Here is a 16,691-nt window from a genome sequence, read left to right on the forward strand (position 1 = left end):
GTTTGTGACATCATTGGGTACTAAGGACACAAAGCCACTGATCAGGTTTTTTATGCAGGCCAATAGAAGGAACTGTTTTCCTAAAAGCTCAGTAACTCATGTTCACAACCCTCTACTTAGAGGCAAACATTTCAAAGTGAATGCAAACATAAAAATGAATGCCATTGATACAGCCTGATTTGACTTCCTGGTCTCCTTAAACTCTTTCAGAGTATAAAACGATGTTATCAGTTTAAAATATCATTCATAAATCAGCATTCTGCAGTAGTGAATCGTAAAGAAAAATATTACCAGCCTGAAGCCCTGAGCTGTGGAAAAATTTGAACACTCATTTAAACTTATACTAATTCAGCAAAATTCTTACACATGTACTTACAGTCTCCTATTATGTCTGAAATTATTCACAAAGTGTTAGTTGTTTATGGTGTTGATTTGTGGACTTTTCATTTAGCATTGTCACTGTCAAAATCAGTAGTTGAATTCTTTCTCAGATTTCATTTGCAGCCTTCATGGTGTTGTCAGTAAGAAATCAGACCACAAAGTGTGATTTAAAAATACTGTCATAGAAGAAGTTATATAATAATTTATGTAGCTGCCTGTATAGATTATAGGCTATACCATCACAAATTCAGACAAATGTATTTAGGCATTCTGATGTGAATGTGAAAACTATTATTATTAATAATAAATAACTATGTTTATAACCAGTTTAAGGGGAAATAGTACTATAATTAAGTTATGATCCCCAGTGATTCATGATTACTGTTCATAAAGCTCTCTTGCATTCTTGTTTGAAAACCACATAAACGTAGGACTGCGATAAAGCTTTATGGAGTACTCTTTCCCCTTACAAAATGTGTTTTGGGTGATCCTACTTCATGCTTATTAGAATATTTCCTGTAAAGATAGAGGTACAATTTTTCCATTTTGGTATTGTTTGGAGGATCCCTTTTTTCTTTTTTTCTTCCCCCCCCCCCCCCCCCCTTATTTGTCATAATCTCTCTGTGTGCTCAAGGTGAATGTTTTGCTCTTTTCAGAGTGCTGTAAACAAATCAGTAAATATCATATTATCAATAGTCAAAGATATCCCCCTGTGGAAATTCGCTTGCTTACATCATAAACAGCAGCAGGTGAGTATTTTATTTTAATTATTTTAAAATTTTAGTATTTTGGTTAACATTTCTTAATTTCATAAGAATATGTTTTGTACCAATACTTTGACTTGTAATCTGGTGGATCTTCCTGTTAAGTGAAAGCCTAGTTTTTAGTCTCTATACCAAGTAATTGAACATAAGAGCAATTATTAATAAACCTTATATTTGGTGGTTTTTAATATTAAAACCAAAAGTTGCTTTAATAAAAATCTTTTAAAAATTCTGTTGAAGTATGATGATGATATTGTAGAGAATGTGTGAGAATTATCCATGGGTACTATTAGCTGAGTATAAATTATTACTAGTCTTTCTAGGCAAAAACTTTATTTTAAGTTAAACTTTCAGGCTGCATACAACACCTAATAATGCTACAGTAAATACAATATAAATATTTTAACTGGCATTAAAATGAGCACTAAAACCTTGGGAAGGTCTGAGGTATAGATAGAAACTGAAATTTGTTGAAGTACAGAAATGCACAGTAATGGTAATCAAATGGCCTTAATTCTCTCCTCTGGTAATATGTAGATCCTATGTAGATCTGTGCTGAAAAGTGTCTTTGTAAAAATATCTTCCTATTTTGTCAATCTGACATGAAAAACAGATCAGCTCATTTCAATGAAAAAAACCATTCAAGTCCTGAAAATAAATAATAAAAACAAACTAGGAGAGAGTGGGTTGAATTCAGTTTCCTCAAGCAGAATTGTTTGCTTATTTCCAAGCAGCCAACCCTCCACTACCTCCAGGAGTTTTTTTGGCCAAGAATGGGTATAGATTGTAATTCTACACTAAAGAAAGCAGGAAGACCTGAGCAGTTGTGTAGGGACAGGAAACACCACAGTTGTACTTGTATATGATGCATATTTGACAGATGTCATTCAGAGACAATTAATATAGAGCTCTACATGGCAATTTTTTATAAAATCAGCTTTAACACTAGAACTATAGTTCTGTAAAAATCCAAGCTAAGAACAGGGAGTCTCCTAGTGGATGCTTTCTCTGCACTTTCTATCTGTTCTTAGAAGTACTTACTGTGTGTGCATTATTGGGCATTCCATAATTTAAAAAAAAATAAAACTACTGGACATATGTCTTTTCTTGTTTAATTCATGCCAGATTGAACAAGCTGTTGCTGTAGAGCTAGGTGATGAGAACAAACTCACCAGGATGGTGGCACTGAAACCTTTAGACAAGCAGATCATCGAGCATAAGGATGTAAACAAAGTGGTGATCCAACTAAATACAATTATTTTATCTCTTAAAACTGAAGCATCGGATCTTCTGAACAGCTTTTCTGAATTTTCAGGCATCTGGAACCAGGTTAAATACATATTTAATAAAATACATTGCTATATTGTGAAATCTTCTAAATAAACTGTTTTGGGTTGCATAAGGAGACTGTGTGCTCAGTAGGAAGCATTGGTTTCATAGTAGAATCCATATACCCATAACACCTCCTCTGTCTACTCTTGTGTTGACCAGAACTTGTCATTCTTTACCAATTAAACCATCTGAGGAGGAATGCAGAAGAACAAAAAAGAATGTTGGAGCATAAACAAGCTTATGCTCTCATATGCTTATGCATCTTTCTCACAGCATCTTGTCTGCATAGGTTATATAAAAGAATATTTTAGCAGAATCTCTGAGAAATTGCAGACTACAAAACTACTCCTGAATATTAAACTGACTGGTTCTTCTTCAGCAGCCACTGCTGAAAGCAGCTTTTCTATTTTTTCACAAAAATGATAAACTAAATCTAGGAAATCTTTCCAGTAATAAGGATTCCAAAGCAGAAGAGAATCTGGGCTGATGGAGTTGTCTTCATTAGGAAGTGGGTGCAGTCACATAAATGGTAAAGCTCTGAGGAGTCTTTTGGCAGGAGATATTTAATGAAATAAAACCTTGTGTACATTCTGACTAGTGAAATTCAACTTTGTGTGAATGGACAACTACTGGTCTTACCTATCAAAGGGGCTTTAGTCAGGCTGAGAAACAAGCAATCAAAACAGGAGTAATCTTATCTTTGTAACTGCTCACTATTTTTAACTTCCCCTTCCTAAACCAACTCATAGGTGACCACATTCCCACAGCTGACTCTTGTGCAGTTAGAGTTCAGGCTAAGACAGGGCATTTTCACCTCTTCGTGGCTTCTGGGGTTCCAAATCTTAATGCTTAGTTACCTCAGTTTTTGGAGATACTGTTTGAGCTAACCACATGTTGATGGTATGTCGTTTCATCCAGGCAAGGCACAATCAGATTGGATGATGCATTAGCATGGTAATGTTTCCTTTTTACTAAAATCTTCTAAAATAGTCAATTAATCTGCTCCTTAACCTTAAAATTCCTTAGGAGTTGGCACTGTTTCCCCCCGTCTTTATAATTTCTGTAGGACCACTGGGAACTGTCACTGGTAACGCATTATTGGCCAGAGAAGCTGTAACAGCTTCTCAGGGACCTCACAGTGCAGACTGTAGATGAATGTCATTGAACTGGGTGAAGATCATTTGTCTGTAATTGAATCGAGAATCTAACACATTTACTGAGCTGGTGACACCGAAGTTCTCTGCAGAGATTGGCCTACCTTAGGAAAAGGAAGAATGCTCAGTGCTCTATTGCCTTTAAACAAGCTTCTACAAGCTAAATGCCACCTCTTCCCTTAGATCCATCCTTCCCTGCCAAACTGTGCTTGTTGCAAATGGCCCAGCCATTTGTAGCTAGAAACTGCAGTTAAATATACTGTCTCAGGAAGAGTGAAGATGGCTGAATACAATCACTACTATTTAAATACCTGTTAGAGGATGTGAGCTGCTTTTGGAGGTTTGCAGATAGAAGGGAGACTGGGACGGAAGTATTTCCAGCAAAGTTTTAGCAGCTACGTTGTAAATTTTGTAGTAATATTTGGATGGATAAGGGATATCCAGATCTGTGTCAGTTTTTGAGTTAAAGGTAGATTTCAAGTGCTTTAAAGAGTACTGTACACAGCGTAAGAGTCAGGAAAAGCAGTTCAAGTGAAATAATTTGATCTTAATGCTTTTATCTTAAGCTCTTTTAGAGAGGGATCATTTGTGTTTACACAGTACCTCAGGCAGCTGGGTCCCCCCCGTAGGTTATTGTAATACCAGTGCTAAATAATAATTAAAATAAACTTCTTTTATATAGGATCCAGAGGAAAAAGTGAGGGAATTTATAGATACTAAACCAACAATGGCTGAATTCCAAACTCAAATCAGATACTTTTCTGTAAGTATCATATCTTTAATAAAAATGAACTGTTCAGAGAAATTGTATTGAAATTAAAAGCTGAACACTTGTGTTTGTCTTAGCAATTAGAAATGCAAATCAGAGAACTGCCAAATCACTGTGTACTCGAATCAGTGGATATTGCGACAGAGTCATTGAAAATAGCCTTAATTCAGGAATGCCGCTCAAGACAAAGAACATTTGGATTAGCTTTGAATAAAAAGTCTGCCACAGACATGGATGAAATTTACTCATTCATTGAAAATGTTAGCAAGAGATTAAGCAGACCTATCCATGACCTTGACGACGTACGGGGAGCAATGGAAGCACTAAAGGAAATTCGAGAGAATGAGATTAAAATTGACATGACAGTTGGACCTATAGAGGAATCTTATTCTGTGCTTCATAAATACAATCTGCTCTTTCAAGATGGAAATACAGAAAGAGTTGATGGATTGGCTTATGCCTGGAAGAACCTAAACACACAGGTATCATAGCTGTATTATTTCTCAAATTATATCTGTAGCAAAGTTATTGTCAGCCTTTTTAATGTTGAAATGCTAGAACAAAACTATTTTCTTGCTTAAAACTGTGTGCTTTTTATCCTACCTTTTTTATGGCTGTTTTTCTTCTTTGTCTGCATATAGGCACTGCAGGTTGAGGACTTGCTGCTGAAGGTACAGCCAGACATGAAAACAGATTTACTGAATGGTGTTCAAAAATTCCAGATCGATACTGCAGAATTTTACAAAGATTATGATGAGAAGTAGGTGGCCTGTGGTGCAATACAATTACACTTCATTAGTGATTGTTCAAAAATGGTGTATCTAAAGGGCTTCAGAAAATAAACACAGTACAGCCTCAATGTATATATGACAGCTGAAAAAAAAGCCTAATTTCAGAATAAGGCAGATACTGTTACTATCACAGATTCATTCCCATAATTTCAATGCTGGAGTTGGTGAAATTCCAGAAGAGTTAATAGGTTGGGGGAAAAAAAATCAAATTCTCAATCCAGATCCAAATTTAAAGTTTTTTTTCAGGATTCTAAACTCAACAAAGCACTTAAGCAGATATTTAATATTAAGTATATAAGTAGTACCTTGGATGTGAGTGGAGATTCCAGTTCTGGGTATTTCTAAGTTCACTGAGTCTTACTCAGTCTTACTTCTAAGCTTACTTTGGCTTTTTTTTATTTAAATTGTGGGGTATTTGTGCTTCATTGGACACTTCTACATTAGCAACAAAGAAGGAAAGACAGAATTTGGCTTGCTGTGGTCCGTTATGGTTCTAGGACAATAGACGCCCGGTGTGTGTTTTTTGGCAATGAAGTTCATGTCAGCAGCTGACCCTAGGCATGCACTGCACACCTATTGCCCGTGGGCGGTGTGAAGCAGCTTTATGTACAGCCTCTGCAGGCTGCCTTGCTGTTATGAACAGAATTCAGTGCACGCGTAGAGCACATACTCCTGGAGGGCCTTGGGGAATATATACTCTTCTCCTAGGGCAGGTGCTTTTGCATCGGTGTTACAAGCAGGGTGGTCCAAATGGTAAGTGGGTGCTTGGCTTCAACCTTCGCTTCACTAGGAGTGAAACTTCTTGAAGGCACGCTAGCAGTGCATTTGAGTGCAAGCTTTAAGACTCCAGCTATAGACACAAGGTGAATTTGCACCTAAAAGGAACCTACTAGAGCACCAAGTTGACAATGCAAATGCATGGATAGTGCTGCCTGCAGTTCTGCTGTCAGAGTTGTCCAGAGGAGTTCATGGAAACACCCTGCGGCTGCTACCAGTTGTAGGGACCCTGAGAGCATCCCCCCTCCTGGAGGTTCAGCTGCCTGGGCTCAGGGCCAACTTAGAGCTGGTGCATCTGAGGGCTTCCCCCTTCCTTTGGTGACAGAGCGCTCCCATGCAGCTCTGCTGGGAGGCCTCAGGAAGGCTGACACCCCTTCCTGTGGGACCTGGTTTTAAGCTGAGGCTTAACTGCTTGGCCCCCTGACCTACAGCTCCAGCTCTGTCGCAGCTATGCCTATGCCTGGCCACGGACCCTACTGAGCTGAACCTGGATCCCAACTCACAGACTCACTTCTTAGCCTGATCGCAGAACAGCCTGGTAACCACTGGACTGTGTCTCATCCTGGTTACCTTCGCTAGACCTGCTCCTGACCCTGACTTGCTGACTTACCTTCCCTGCTTGACCTTGGTCCTGTGTAATTATTGTGGGCTTGTCTGAAGATCTGGACTCTCATTTGAACCTGACTACCATCCCCAGGCCTGCCCTGCTCTCCTTGCTCAGGTACTATGGGTCCAGGCCCTGGCTGCCTCTGCTGACCGTGTTACTGCTTTCATCTCCTGGTTCCATTTTCGTTGCCAAGCAGCCAGCCTGCACTGCTCTCTGATGCCCATGTGCCTGTATTTCTTTCTAGAAATAACCATGGCACAACAGAAGATGACATACATACAGTTCTCATCCCAAAATATTATGATGTAGCCAAAAAGTGGTCCCAGGTGTGAGAGCTGGGGATTACACACAGTCCTCCAGCTAAGATGTACTCATTAGGGCAAAATCATATTTTTTCTGTTAGTTTTCTGAGTGCTTAATTATGGTTCTAGTACCAGCTACCACCGTTTTCACCCCTGAATTATTTACCTTCTGTCTTTCCCTTTTTAAGAATATAAATGAAAATAATCATTAAAATGTGTTTTACAGAAGAAATGGAAAATAACAAAGACAAAACATTTGTAGATCTTTTTAGCTGTTTGTAATATGTATGGTAACCCAGATTAATTTTATTATTAGAAAATAAATTAGGCTTTCTTTCAGGGACTACTCAATATGTAATGTCGGGACACTGAATATACTTTGCATTTTCTCTTTTAGTGTCTTTTGTGAAAATTTCTAGAAAAAATGTTAGAAAATATTAAATACTGTTCAGTAAGGTCTGGGTTCTGTTGTTCTTCTTTGTGAAACCTGTATGGTTGATACTTGCACTGAATTTGTTTTGTTTTGTACAGGGGCCCCACTGAGGAGAATGTTCCTCCCCATGAAGCAAGTGACAGATTACAGATCTTTCAAGCCAAATTTGATGAACTATGGAGGAAGTATATCTCTCTTTCTGGTGGGGAAGAATTATTTGGTCTTCCTATCACAGGTAGTTGCTCAGGGCATATGGATACCTGGCCCTAGGCTATTAAATTTTTCTTGTGGGTCCTGCTAAATGCAGTCAGTGCTGGATTCATTGTAGAAAAATTCCTTGCAGTAAATTATTAATGTCTTTGCTATGAAAAGCAGCTGTGTGAAACTGGCTCTCAGTCTGCACATACATAAACGTCAGGTGGAAAAATATTGCACTGTTCCGTGTATCTCAGGGTCCAGCTGCTTAGCTCTCTTGCTTTTTCTGTTCAGAGCTAAGCGCATCTCCTGTCTGTATTCTTCCATGTCCAAATTTGGGAAACATGTTGCTGAAGTACTGAAGTTGTCCCTGCTCCAGATAGATAATGAATTCCCTTGGGCTGTGCAACTGATCTGTAATACCTTTATGTCTCCTAGTCAGACACACTTCAAGTTTGGAAGACAGTGGTGTGAATTAAAGTTACAGCAGAATGTATGATAAGCACTTTAATTTGTACATACTAAATTCAGTATATTTTCCTGTCTGAAGACATATGCAATAATCACGATATATTTACCTAGGAATTCCCAAAGATACGAGAGAAACTAAACAAAACAATTCCGTTAAGGAGGTCCATTTTAAATACTTTTATTGTGTAACATATTCTATATTTTTATTTTGAAAGCACACCCCCTATCCCCAACCTCTGCCTCTTAAGTAAATAATGCAAATTGAGATAGGGGATATTTTAGTTCTTGTCTAAAACTATAGTGCATTCCTTTGCCATTTCAGCTGCTTTTTCAACATTATCTCTCTCACAGAGATAGGTGCAGCACCTCCCTTATAAGATTACATCTACCGTTATAGAAGAATATTTATTAAAAAATCAGCAATCTAAACAATTACTGTGCATCAAAATCTGATGTTCTTACATAGTGTAACTGGAAAAGTTTGTCTTACTAGACACTATCTAAAAGACTGCAAGTCTGACTTCATACATTTTTAAATACCAGTTTTAGAAATACATGAATTTTTATGTTCATGAATACAGTTGTACCTAATTAACATTCACAAATTTCTTATTTTAAAATTTGAAACAGAGTATCCTGAACTGCACAAAATTAAACGTGAGCTTTCATTGCTTCAGAAACTTTACAGTCTTTATAATTCAGTTACTGCTAATATCGATGGATACAATGAAATGCTTTGGAATGATTTAAATATTGAAAAAATTAACAATGAACTTCTGGATTTTCAAAACAAGTAAGTTATTATTTGTTGAGGTGCATACAATTTTTATTTCTCAGCTCTCTGTGTTAATTAGCTTGTGAAAATTGCTCTGAGGGGCAAAAATCTGTAGGTTTATTTCAAGCTCAGGCGTGCTCAAGTGCTCAGCACAGCTGCACTAGTTGCAGGCTGTGGTGCAATATGCAGCGAGTGCGTGACCTTGCTTAGCTCAGTCTGCGAGTCACTTTATGCTTGTTGGGGTGTATGCTTGACATGGTAGGTTGTAGTTTATTTAATAAATAAGGTGCATAAACCTATGGCAAGGTGGTTGTAAGTATAAATAACCTTCATAGCTGATCTTTATATATTACCTTCTCAGTGATTTAGTTTCCAGCTAATTAATTGTTAGTCCGTGATGTTAGACAGAATTTTGAAGTTACTGTCTACTTCTGCGCATTTGTAAGGATTGAAATTGTTATTTCAAGAAGGGTAGGTAGACACACTAAATTCTAAGGGGTTATTTATGAGGTTTGAGAGTAATAATGTTTTCCACATTACATGCAATGTAACTGTTAGGTGAAACCATGCTTTGCTGAAGTCAGAGGAATTTTTCTACTGTGTTGGTAAAGATGCACCTTTGGTTTTTCAACAGCCATGGCTGGGTCTGCAAGACTTCCCTGACCCAGCTTGTTACTTCTCTCAGAGGGAGGGGCTCATGAACCAACAGGATTTGGATTGTTTCCCCTTTGCCAGCTTTCTTTGAATTCTGATTCCTGGCGTTGGAGTATGGACAGAATTGCTAGAAAAGGGGAATTTTGTTACATGCAACAGTGGAGAGTCTATATGCAGGTCTTAAGTATTCTGTGCATCCATTCCTTTAGAGTAGTTATCTGTACCAGTCTATGTTTTACTCTTAATGGGAATTACAGAATACACATGAGAACCAAATTACATGCAAAAGTTTGAAAATAAATGTGCAGTATTTTTATCCTGTGCATATCTATTGGAAAAAAGATGAGCCATCTCTCTGTTTTCTTTCTTCTTTTATTATTTTTGTATAAGCATTTTCTTCACCTCTTTACACAGTGGCTCTGATCACTTTCTCAGTGAGTTCTGTTGAGACAAGTTCATACTCAATATAAAGAGCTTTCTCTTCTGCAGAGCCTCTCTTCTGGAACAGCCAGTGTGTATGTCTCTTTGCTTCACCAGTAGTTCTGATCAGCTTTTGATTTTGGATTCTCCAATGTGACCTGAGAGAGACTTCACTTACATTTTGGTATTATTCAAGAGATTGAGATAAAATCTGTGTTTTTCATCTCATCCCAAATCTTTGAAAAGCATAGGAAAAGTTACTCGTGCTCAGGCTTTTTAGTCATATGGTATTTTGAGTGTGTCACCATTTTAGCAGGGTCCATTTCTGTACGCACTGAAGGAGTGGGGTGGAAATTTTCTTCTTTTTCTGGAAAAACTGAGTGAATTGTCTTCTATTCAGTCTTTTTTAATTTGGAAAAAACCTCATGTTTTTTTAATAATAATAGTAAAAATGAATGTATGTGAAATTTATATACTTCTGCATTTGGACAATATCTGTAAGTCTTGATCTCGTTTCAGTAGAATTCTGGAATCTGCATCGTCATTTTTTCTATAGTTAATTATATTTTACCGGTTGGTAGGACACTGTTTATGCTTCCTTCTCCTGGAACTCTGAAGGAAGCCATTGCGTGACAACAGTTTTGAACGTTATGTGTTTCTCTTTTTACTTCACGTGTGACTTTTTTTTTTTCCTCTCAAGTGTTGAGCTATATTTGGAGCAAAGTGACCATCAATAGACAGTAAATATTTTTTTGTAATAGAAGTCTAACCCAGTACTATCCTTCATTTGACAGGTTTGCTAGCATTATTGCATCAAGCTATTCTCTTTAAAGCTGGAGAAATTTAAACAGTGTCCAGGGGGTACCCACAGAAATAACTAAGATGCTATGCTGTGTTATGAAAGGAGCAGGAATGCTGGAAATGGAATTAGTGCTTTAGTGTAATTGTAAAGATATGCATAGTTCTTTTCTGTAATGTTCTTTTTTGCTACGCCTTTTAAAAATAGTAATATAATAGAAAACCTAGAATCGTGAAAAGAAGAATCACAAAAATAACTGTAGGTGAAAGTAAATCAATTTTAAAAGAGATAAAAAGGATAAATATTTAGAGGAAACACATGTGGTAGAGAGCATTATAGAACTTTATAATAACAGCTATAGAGAAGTTTCCCTTTATGTTTTACTGTAATATAGTGTAAAGCGAATGTCCAGTAAATTTAAGAAGGAAATTTAAACCTAACCAATGGAGTAGTTTTTTAACATAGTGTGTAACTCATGGAACTTGCTGTTAGAAGATATTACTGTGACCAAGACAAAGAAAAAAAGGTATCTGTATAAAAAAATTAGCATTTTTCATTACCAAGCTAAGAGATCCCATTTCCAATGGCCAGCCTAAGACAAAGTTTGTAAGAATGTTACTTGTTGTGCCTCAACATAGAAGTAGCCAGGAACTGCCTCTTAAAGCCTTATTGATACATGGCAGTGTATAATTTTCCATTCTGCAATGCTTTTCTCTAGCATATTTAATACTATCTATTGTTGGATTCAAGATGAAAGACTACAGTGATTATTGTAGTGCCATGACAGTATGCATATGTTCGTCTACCTCTTACCAGCAAGCAGTGAAGAATTCACACATGCTCCAGCGTTGTGTGACAGATCTGTCTGATTCTGAGCTGTGAAAAATAGAGAATTTCTTTGAAGGAATTTTTCATTATGGGTTGGTTTTAGGCAGCTTTTCGTTTCTGCCATTAAGCTGTAAGAGAACTGCTGTCAGTCTTTGGTCCCTAGCTTTGGCACATGAAAATTGGCATGACTTGTTAGAAGCAAGTGGAGCTGTGACAATTCACAGTACAAGAGGTTCTTAATTTTCAGGTTTTTTTCATCTTGAAATTGTGCATAAAGCAAGATTTTTATTTAAATATCTTTTGTACAAACTAGGTATAAAATAGGACTTGTTTGATTGAAACAGAAGAATTTTTCTGTTTGCAAGCAGGTCAGTTTTAGTTTAGGATGTACTTTATTTTGCTTGAAAAAATATATGTTGTTTAATCCTTTTTCCCCTTTACAAAATCGGGTGCGTTTTCAGATTTTTAATAAAACAATGACACTGCAAAAGCTTAAGTTCAGACATGGGTTTGCATATGAAATTAACCTCCTTTAATTCAAACTGAAATAGAAACCAAACCATTCCAGTGTGATTTTTACTGTCTTTAGCAGAGTTTCATTCCAGCAGTCAGAAACAATCAGCTATATATTATGTTGCCAGCTTGCAACTGGATTTTTATTTACAGTCTACTGGTCCACTGGTTGAAAAATGAGAATATATTTTACTATTAAATGGTGGATTGTGATTATTAAGAATAAAATGTTTGTTCTTTTTTGTGCTTTTTAAAGAATCCGTAAGTTACCAAAAGGATTGAAGGAATGGCAAGCTTTTCAGGACCTAAAAAAAAAAATTGATGACTTCACAGAGAGCTGTCCTTTGCTTGAAATGATGGCAAACAAAGTATGTTCAGCATAATAATTTGGAGATAAGATTCACTTGAAAAACTCTGTTGAAGACTATGTTGTGTGACTGTAAGATGCTTTCCATAATTCTTTTTTATAGATAAAAGCAGCTATATTTATGGAAAAAATCTAGTTAAACTTAGTTACAGAAAAGTAAAACAAAAGACTTCATAATGAGATTAGAAGAACTATTAATGCTTTCAATGGAATGGAAATCAAGACTCTTCTATTTGTTTAACAGATGCAGTGCAAAAGTATGTGATCATTCTAGTCCTAAAAATAATATAATTTTTAAAAATCTTTCTTAATTTCTGTGGACTTTCTTCTAGGCAATGATGTCACGACACTGGGAAAGAATTGCACAAGTAACTGGCATCACTTTGATGTTGACTCTGAAAATTTCTCTTTGAAAAACATAATGGATGCCCCTTTATTAAAATATAAAGAAGATATTGAGGTATGTGTACTTTTCTGTTTGTTTTTAATCACTAACTTGTGATCTGGGGCTCTGTGCTTTTGAAATCCTGTTTCTAGTCAGCTTTGTAACATTACAAAATTTGGCTTTAGTTGGAAAATTCTTTTGAAGAATGGAGTTTGGTAGCTGGTATTAGCAGTGATGGTTGGTTTATTTCCTTTTTATTCTGGAGAAGGATTAAATGGATAGATGGTATTACACTAATCCTTCCATAGAAAGAATTCTGTTGTTTTAAGAGTAGTGTGATTCTGTCATGCTTCTGGTTTAGAGTCTGCCTACTTACAATTTTTTTCTTCCTTTTAAATGTCTTATCAGAGAGAAAAAATAGTTGATGTAAGTCTGATCCTGTTAAGTGCTCAAAATCCTTGGAACACAGTGGAAGTGGAGGCTATAGGATTAAAGGAGAACAAGGTTCTTTTGTATTTCAAAAGTGAGTCTTCACAAGAGCACAGAGAGATGAGAAGCCTTATGTAATGTGCACAAGCTACAAAGCTATTGCCCCCTCTGTTTTGGGGACAGTAGTTATCTAGCAAGTACATTAGCTTTATGCTTGTTACCTTTTGCAAGAACAAAGTATAGCTAAAAATAAAGAAGGAAAACCCCAACAGTTTCTAACTTCAGTTCTGTTGTCACTTAGCTAAATCTGTGGTCCCTGCAGAGTAGTGACCTGATTTGTCTTGTTCCACAAAGGAACGCTTCTAAGACAAAAACATGAAATCAAACCTCTGCTGTACCCAATTTCCAGACAAGAATTTAAGCCATGTGAAAGGTTCAGAGTTACAGCCTTACACTCAAGGAAAGACTTTAAACCTATGATGGAATCCAGTATACTCCTGAACCTGAACTTGGGGTCCAATCTGAGTAGCTGCTCCTTTTCTTTCTGATGCAATAACCAATTTTATGACAGTCCTGTCCTCACTGTCTTGAAGTAGCAGGCAGTCATGTCCACGTACACTCTATTGGACTGTTTATTGGTTTTGATTGGTAATGTGTATTTTCCTTAAACCCCTCAGTAGGTATATTTGACTTCAAATTTTAATACACACAGAGAGGCAAATTCTGCCTGCAGATTCACTGAGTCAGTGGATTTTCCAAAGTGTAAGGTGTACTGTACGAGTGAAGACGGAGTATCGCCCACAAAATGTTCCAGTTACAAGTAGTACTATAATATAATCTAGTTTGTAATATAATGATTTTGAGGTGTTTCAATGTATATTTTCATTAGCTAGAACTTACACTGAAGTCTGGATCTAGCCAATGAATTTTAATTGTCTTTATAAGTGTGCATTATATTAGCCTTAGAGGAATGTAATTTACTACTTTAATTTTACACAGGATATCTGCATCAGTGCTGTTAAAGAAAAGGATATTGAAGCAAAATTGAAGCACGTCATCAGTGAATGGAGTACTCATGCTTTCAGTTTTGGCCAATTCAAAACTCGAGGAGAACTCCTTCTGAAAGGATCAGATATATTGGAGAAAATAGCTTTGGTGGAAGACAGCCTCATGATATTGGGGTCACTCATGAGCAACAGGTTCAAAACTTAATAAATGCACGTATTCTGTAAATCTAATCAAACCCAAAAGTAAACCATGATCATCTTAGGTTCTTTTCCCCTTTAACTCACGTTCATACAGGTATAATGCACCGTTTAAGTCCACTATACAACAGTGGGTTCAGAAGTTGACCAATACTGCAGAGATAATTGAAAACTGGATTACTGTACAAAACCTCTGGATTTACCTTGAAGCTGTGTTTGTTGGTGGAGACATTGCCAAACAACTACCTCAGGTATGCTGATTTATGATAATATATTAATGGCAATATGTTGTACCAAGAGATTAGCTACATCACAGAGTTTACTTGCCAATGCATATATGGCAGATAAGCTTTGTGGGCTGCGTATAGGCAGTTCAGAAGAAGCTTTGCCAAGCTGGGGTCTGTCTGGTTGAACTGCTTAGAACTTGGCCAAACCTACAGGAACAGGATTGTTTGTAATTCAGGCTCAAATGTTCCTGTCAGCTTGCAATATTAGTGAATCATATGGTAGTACAGGGCTCAGGACTACTTAGTGGTACAAAACTGATATATCACTTTTGCCATGTATGCAAACATCCCTTTCTCCCTGTGAGCACATGTTTTTAGGCTCTAAGTTATGTAATAATAGAATGACAGATTTTCTGTATGAACTCTGTCCTCGCTAGGAATCAGTATAATAAAGTCCCACAGAGAGATGCTGCAAGACTTGGGCAGCTGCATGTGTGCTAATCTGTGTGAACTATTGCAACCACTTCAAAAGGCAATTGACCTTCCATGACAGCAGCTGCAAAAGAGTTAAGGAATGATCTGACTTCCTGCAGGAGAGAAATACCAGAATAAGTCATCCTCTCTGTTGTGTCTGCTAATGAGAGGCTTTCATATAGTTCTAACACACCACAGTTTAGTAGCACTAGATCAACCAGTGCTGTAACTTAAGAAAACCACGATGATTGGGAAAATATTAAATATGGATTTATTTCAGGCCACATCTTTTATAATTAAAGGCTTACAATTTCCAAAACTAACATTAATTTTTGTAAGTTAAGTAAAGCTTTCTTAACTGTTATTTAAGATAACAATACTTATTTTTAGTTCGTGAGATATGTTTATATTGTTAACGCTTATCAGAGAATCAATAAGCAGTTTTTGCAGATGAACAAATGCTGCAGCACAGCTGAGGCATTCGATAACTGCTAAAGCTACTTCTTACAAGGATGATACATGAACCAGTATTCTGGAAAAAAGCAAATGTGGTGACTATCTTTAAAGAAGGAGGAGAACGAACAGCTTGGTGGAGGAGTAATGATAGATGAGGGGGCTTAATTGCAGTTCCTGGATGAGTACTGCAACAAATAACTGTCTGTAAGCATCTGAAAGTTAACAAGGAGATGAGTAACAGTCGGTGTGGATTTATTAGGAGCAAAACCTGTCAAACAAATCTAATTTATTTTTAGAGTGGGCAGCAAGCTTTATGGATAGAGGAAAAACAGTAGTTGCTATATATCTTGTTAGGCTTTTGTCATTGTCTCTCACAGTACTATCAGAAAATGAGTTTTAGATTGGCGGTGTGTAAAATGCAGACAGAAAAGTGGAATGCATAAACAGCAATAACCGATAACTAGAATATTGTATCTGGTTTTGGCCAAAGAAACACACAGACAAATTTGAGAGAGCATAGAAGAGGGTGATAAGAATGAGGAACTATCCAGGAAGGATGACACACAAGTAAAGATTCAACAAACTAGGCTTGTTTGGCTTGAAGGAGAGGAAAAACTGAAGAGAAGATGTGATAAGCTTAAAAAAAAATAAGCGTTGCTCTCAACAGGAAGAAAACAATGTGTTCTCTGTATCTATGAATATGATGAGAAGTAATTAGTGTACACACAACAAAGATTAAGCTTAGATGTTAAAACGGAGTCACCAATAGCAAAGATTGCCTGGACAGGCTTCTGAATCTCCAGCATTGAGCATCCTTAAACACAAGACACACAGATTTTTTTCAAGAGTGCCATGGGTGTGATCCTATCTTGTGACAGGCAAATGGCTTTGGATGGTCTCTTGAGATCTCTTCTAGCTCTCAGATAATTTATGATCCCATTAACATTTCATTTGTTGTAGGTGAAGAAAAAGTTTTTAAAGTCAGTATACCCAGTGTATAAAAATATTTATTCTCCAGCTCCCAGTATTTGAGAATTTGTCTCCCTTCACCTACAATACCTTACAAGTGCAGCAGCTTTAGACTATTTATACTGTTTTTCTTTGTCAAGTATTACTACTAACAACTTACTCCTCATAACCTGTGTGGAGCAGCCATTACATGACATTGTGTATTGCTATTAGG

General features: G+C 36.8%; 1 protein-coding gene across 1 annotated transcript in view; it reads left to right on the forward strand.

Annotated features, from left to right (window-relative positions):
- Window positions 1-16,691, forward strand: part of LOC127012599 (dynein axonemal heavy chain 5-like) — a 172,072-nt gene that overhangs the window by 34,327 nt on the left and 121,054 nt on the right. Inside the window, 12 exon segments of the mRNA XM_050890811.1 lie at window positions 1,038-1,130; window positions 2,271-2,474; window positions 4,314-4,394; window positions 4,478-4,882; window positions 5,042-5,160; window positions 7,409-7,545; window positions 8,607-8,769; window positions 12,222-12,333; window positions 12,665-12,704; window positions 12,707-12,792; window positions 14,146-14,345; window positions 14,449-14,602. Of these exon segments, the coding sequence (XP_050746768.1) occupies window positions 1,038-1,130; window positions 2,271-2,474; window positions 4,314-4,394; window positions 4,478-4,882; window positions 5,042-5,160; window positions 7,409-7,545; window positions 8,607-8,769; window positions 12,222-12,333; window positions 12,665-12,704; window positions 12,707-12,792; window positions 14,146-14,345; window positions 14,449-14,602 (1,794 nt within the window).

This window comes from Gymnogyps californianus, chromosome 2, assembly GCF_018139145.2.
Source record: "Gymnogyps californianus isolate 813 chromosome 2, ASM1813914v2, whole genome shotgun sequence".
NCBI lineage: Eukaryota > Metazoa > Chordata > Aves > Accipitriformes > Cathartidae > Gymnogyps > Gymnogyps californianus.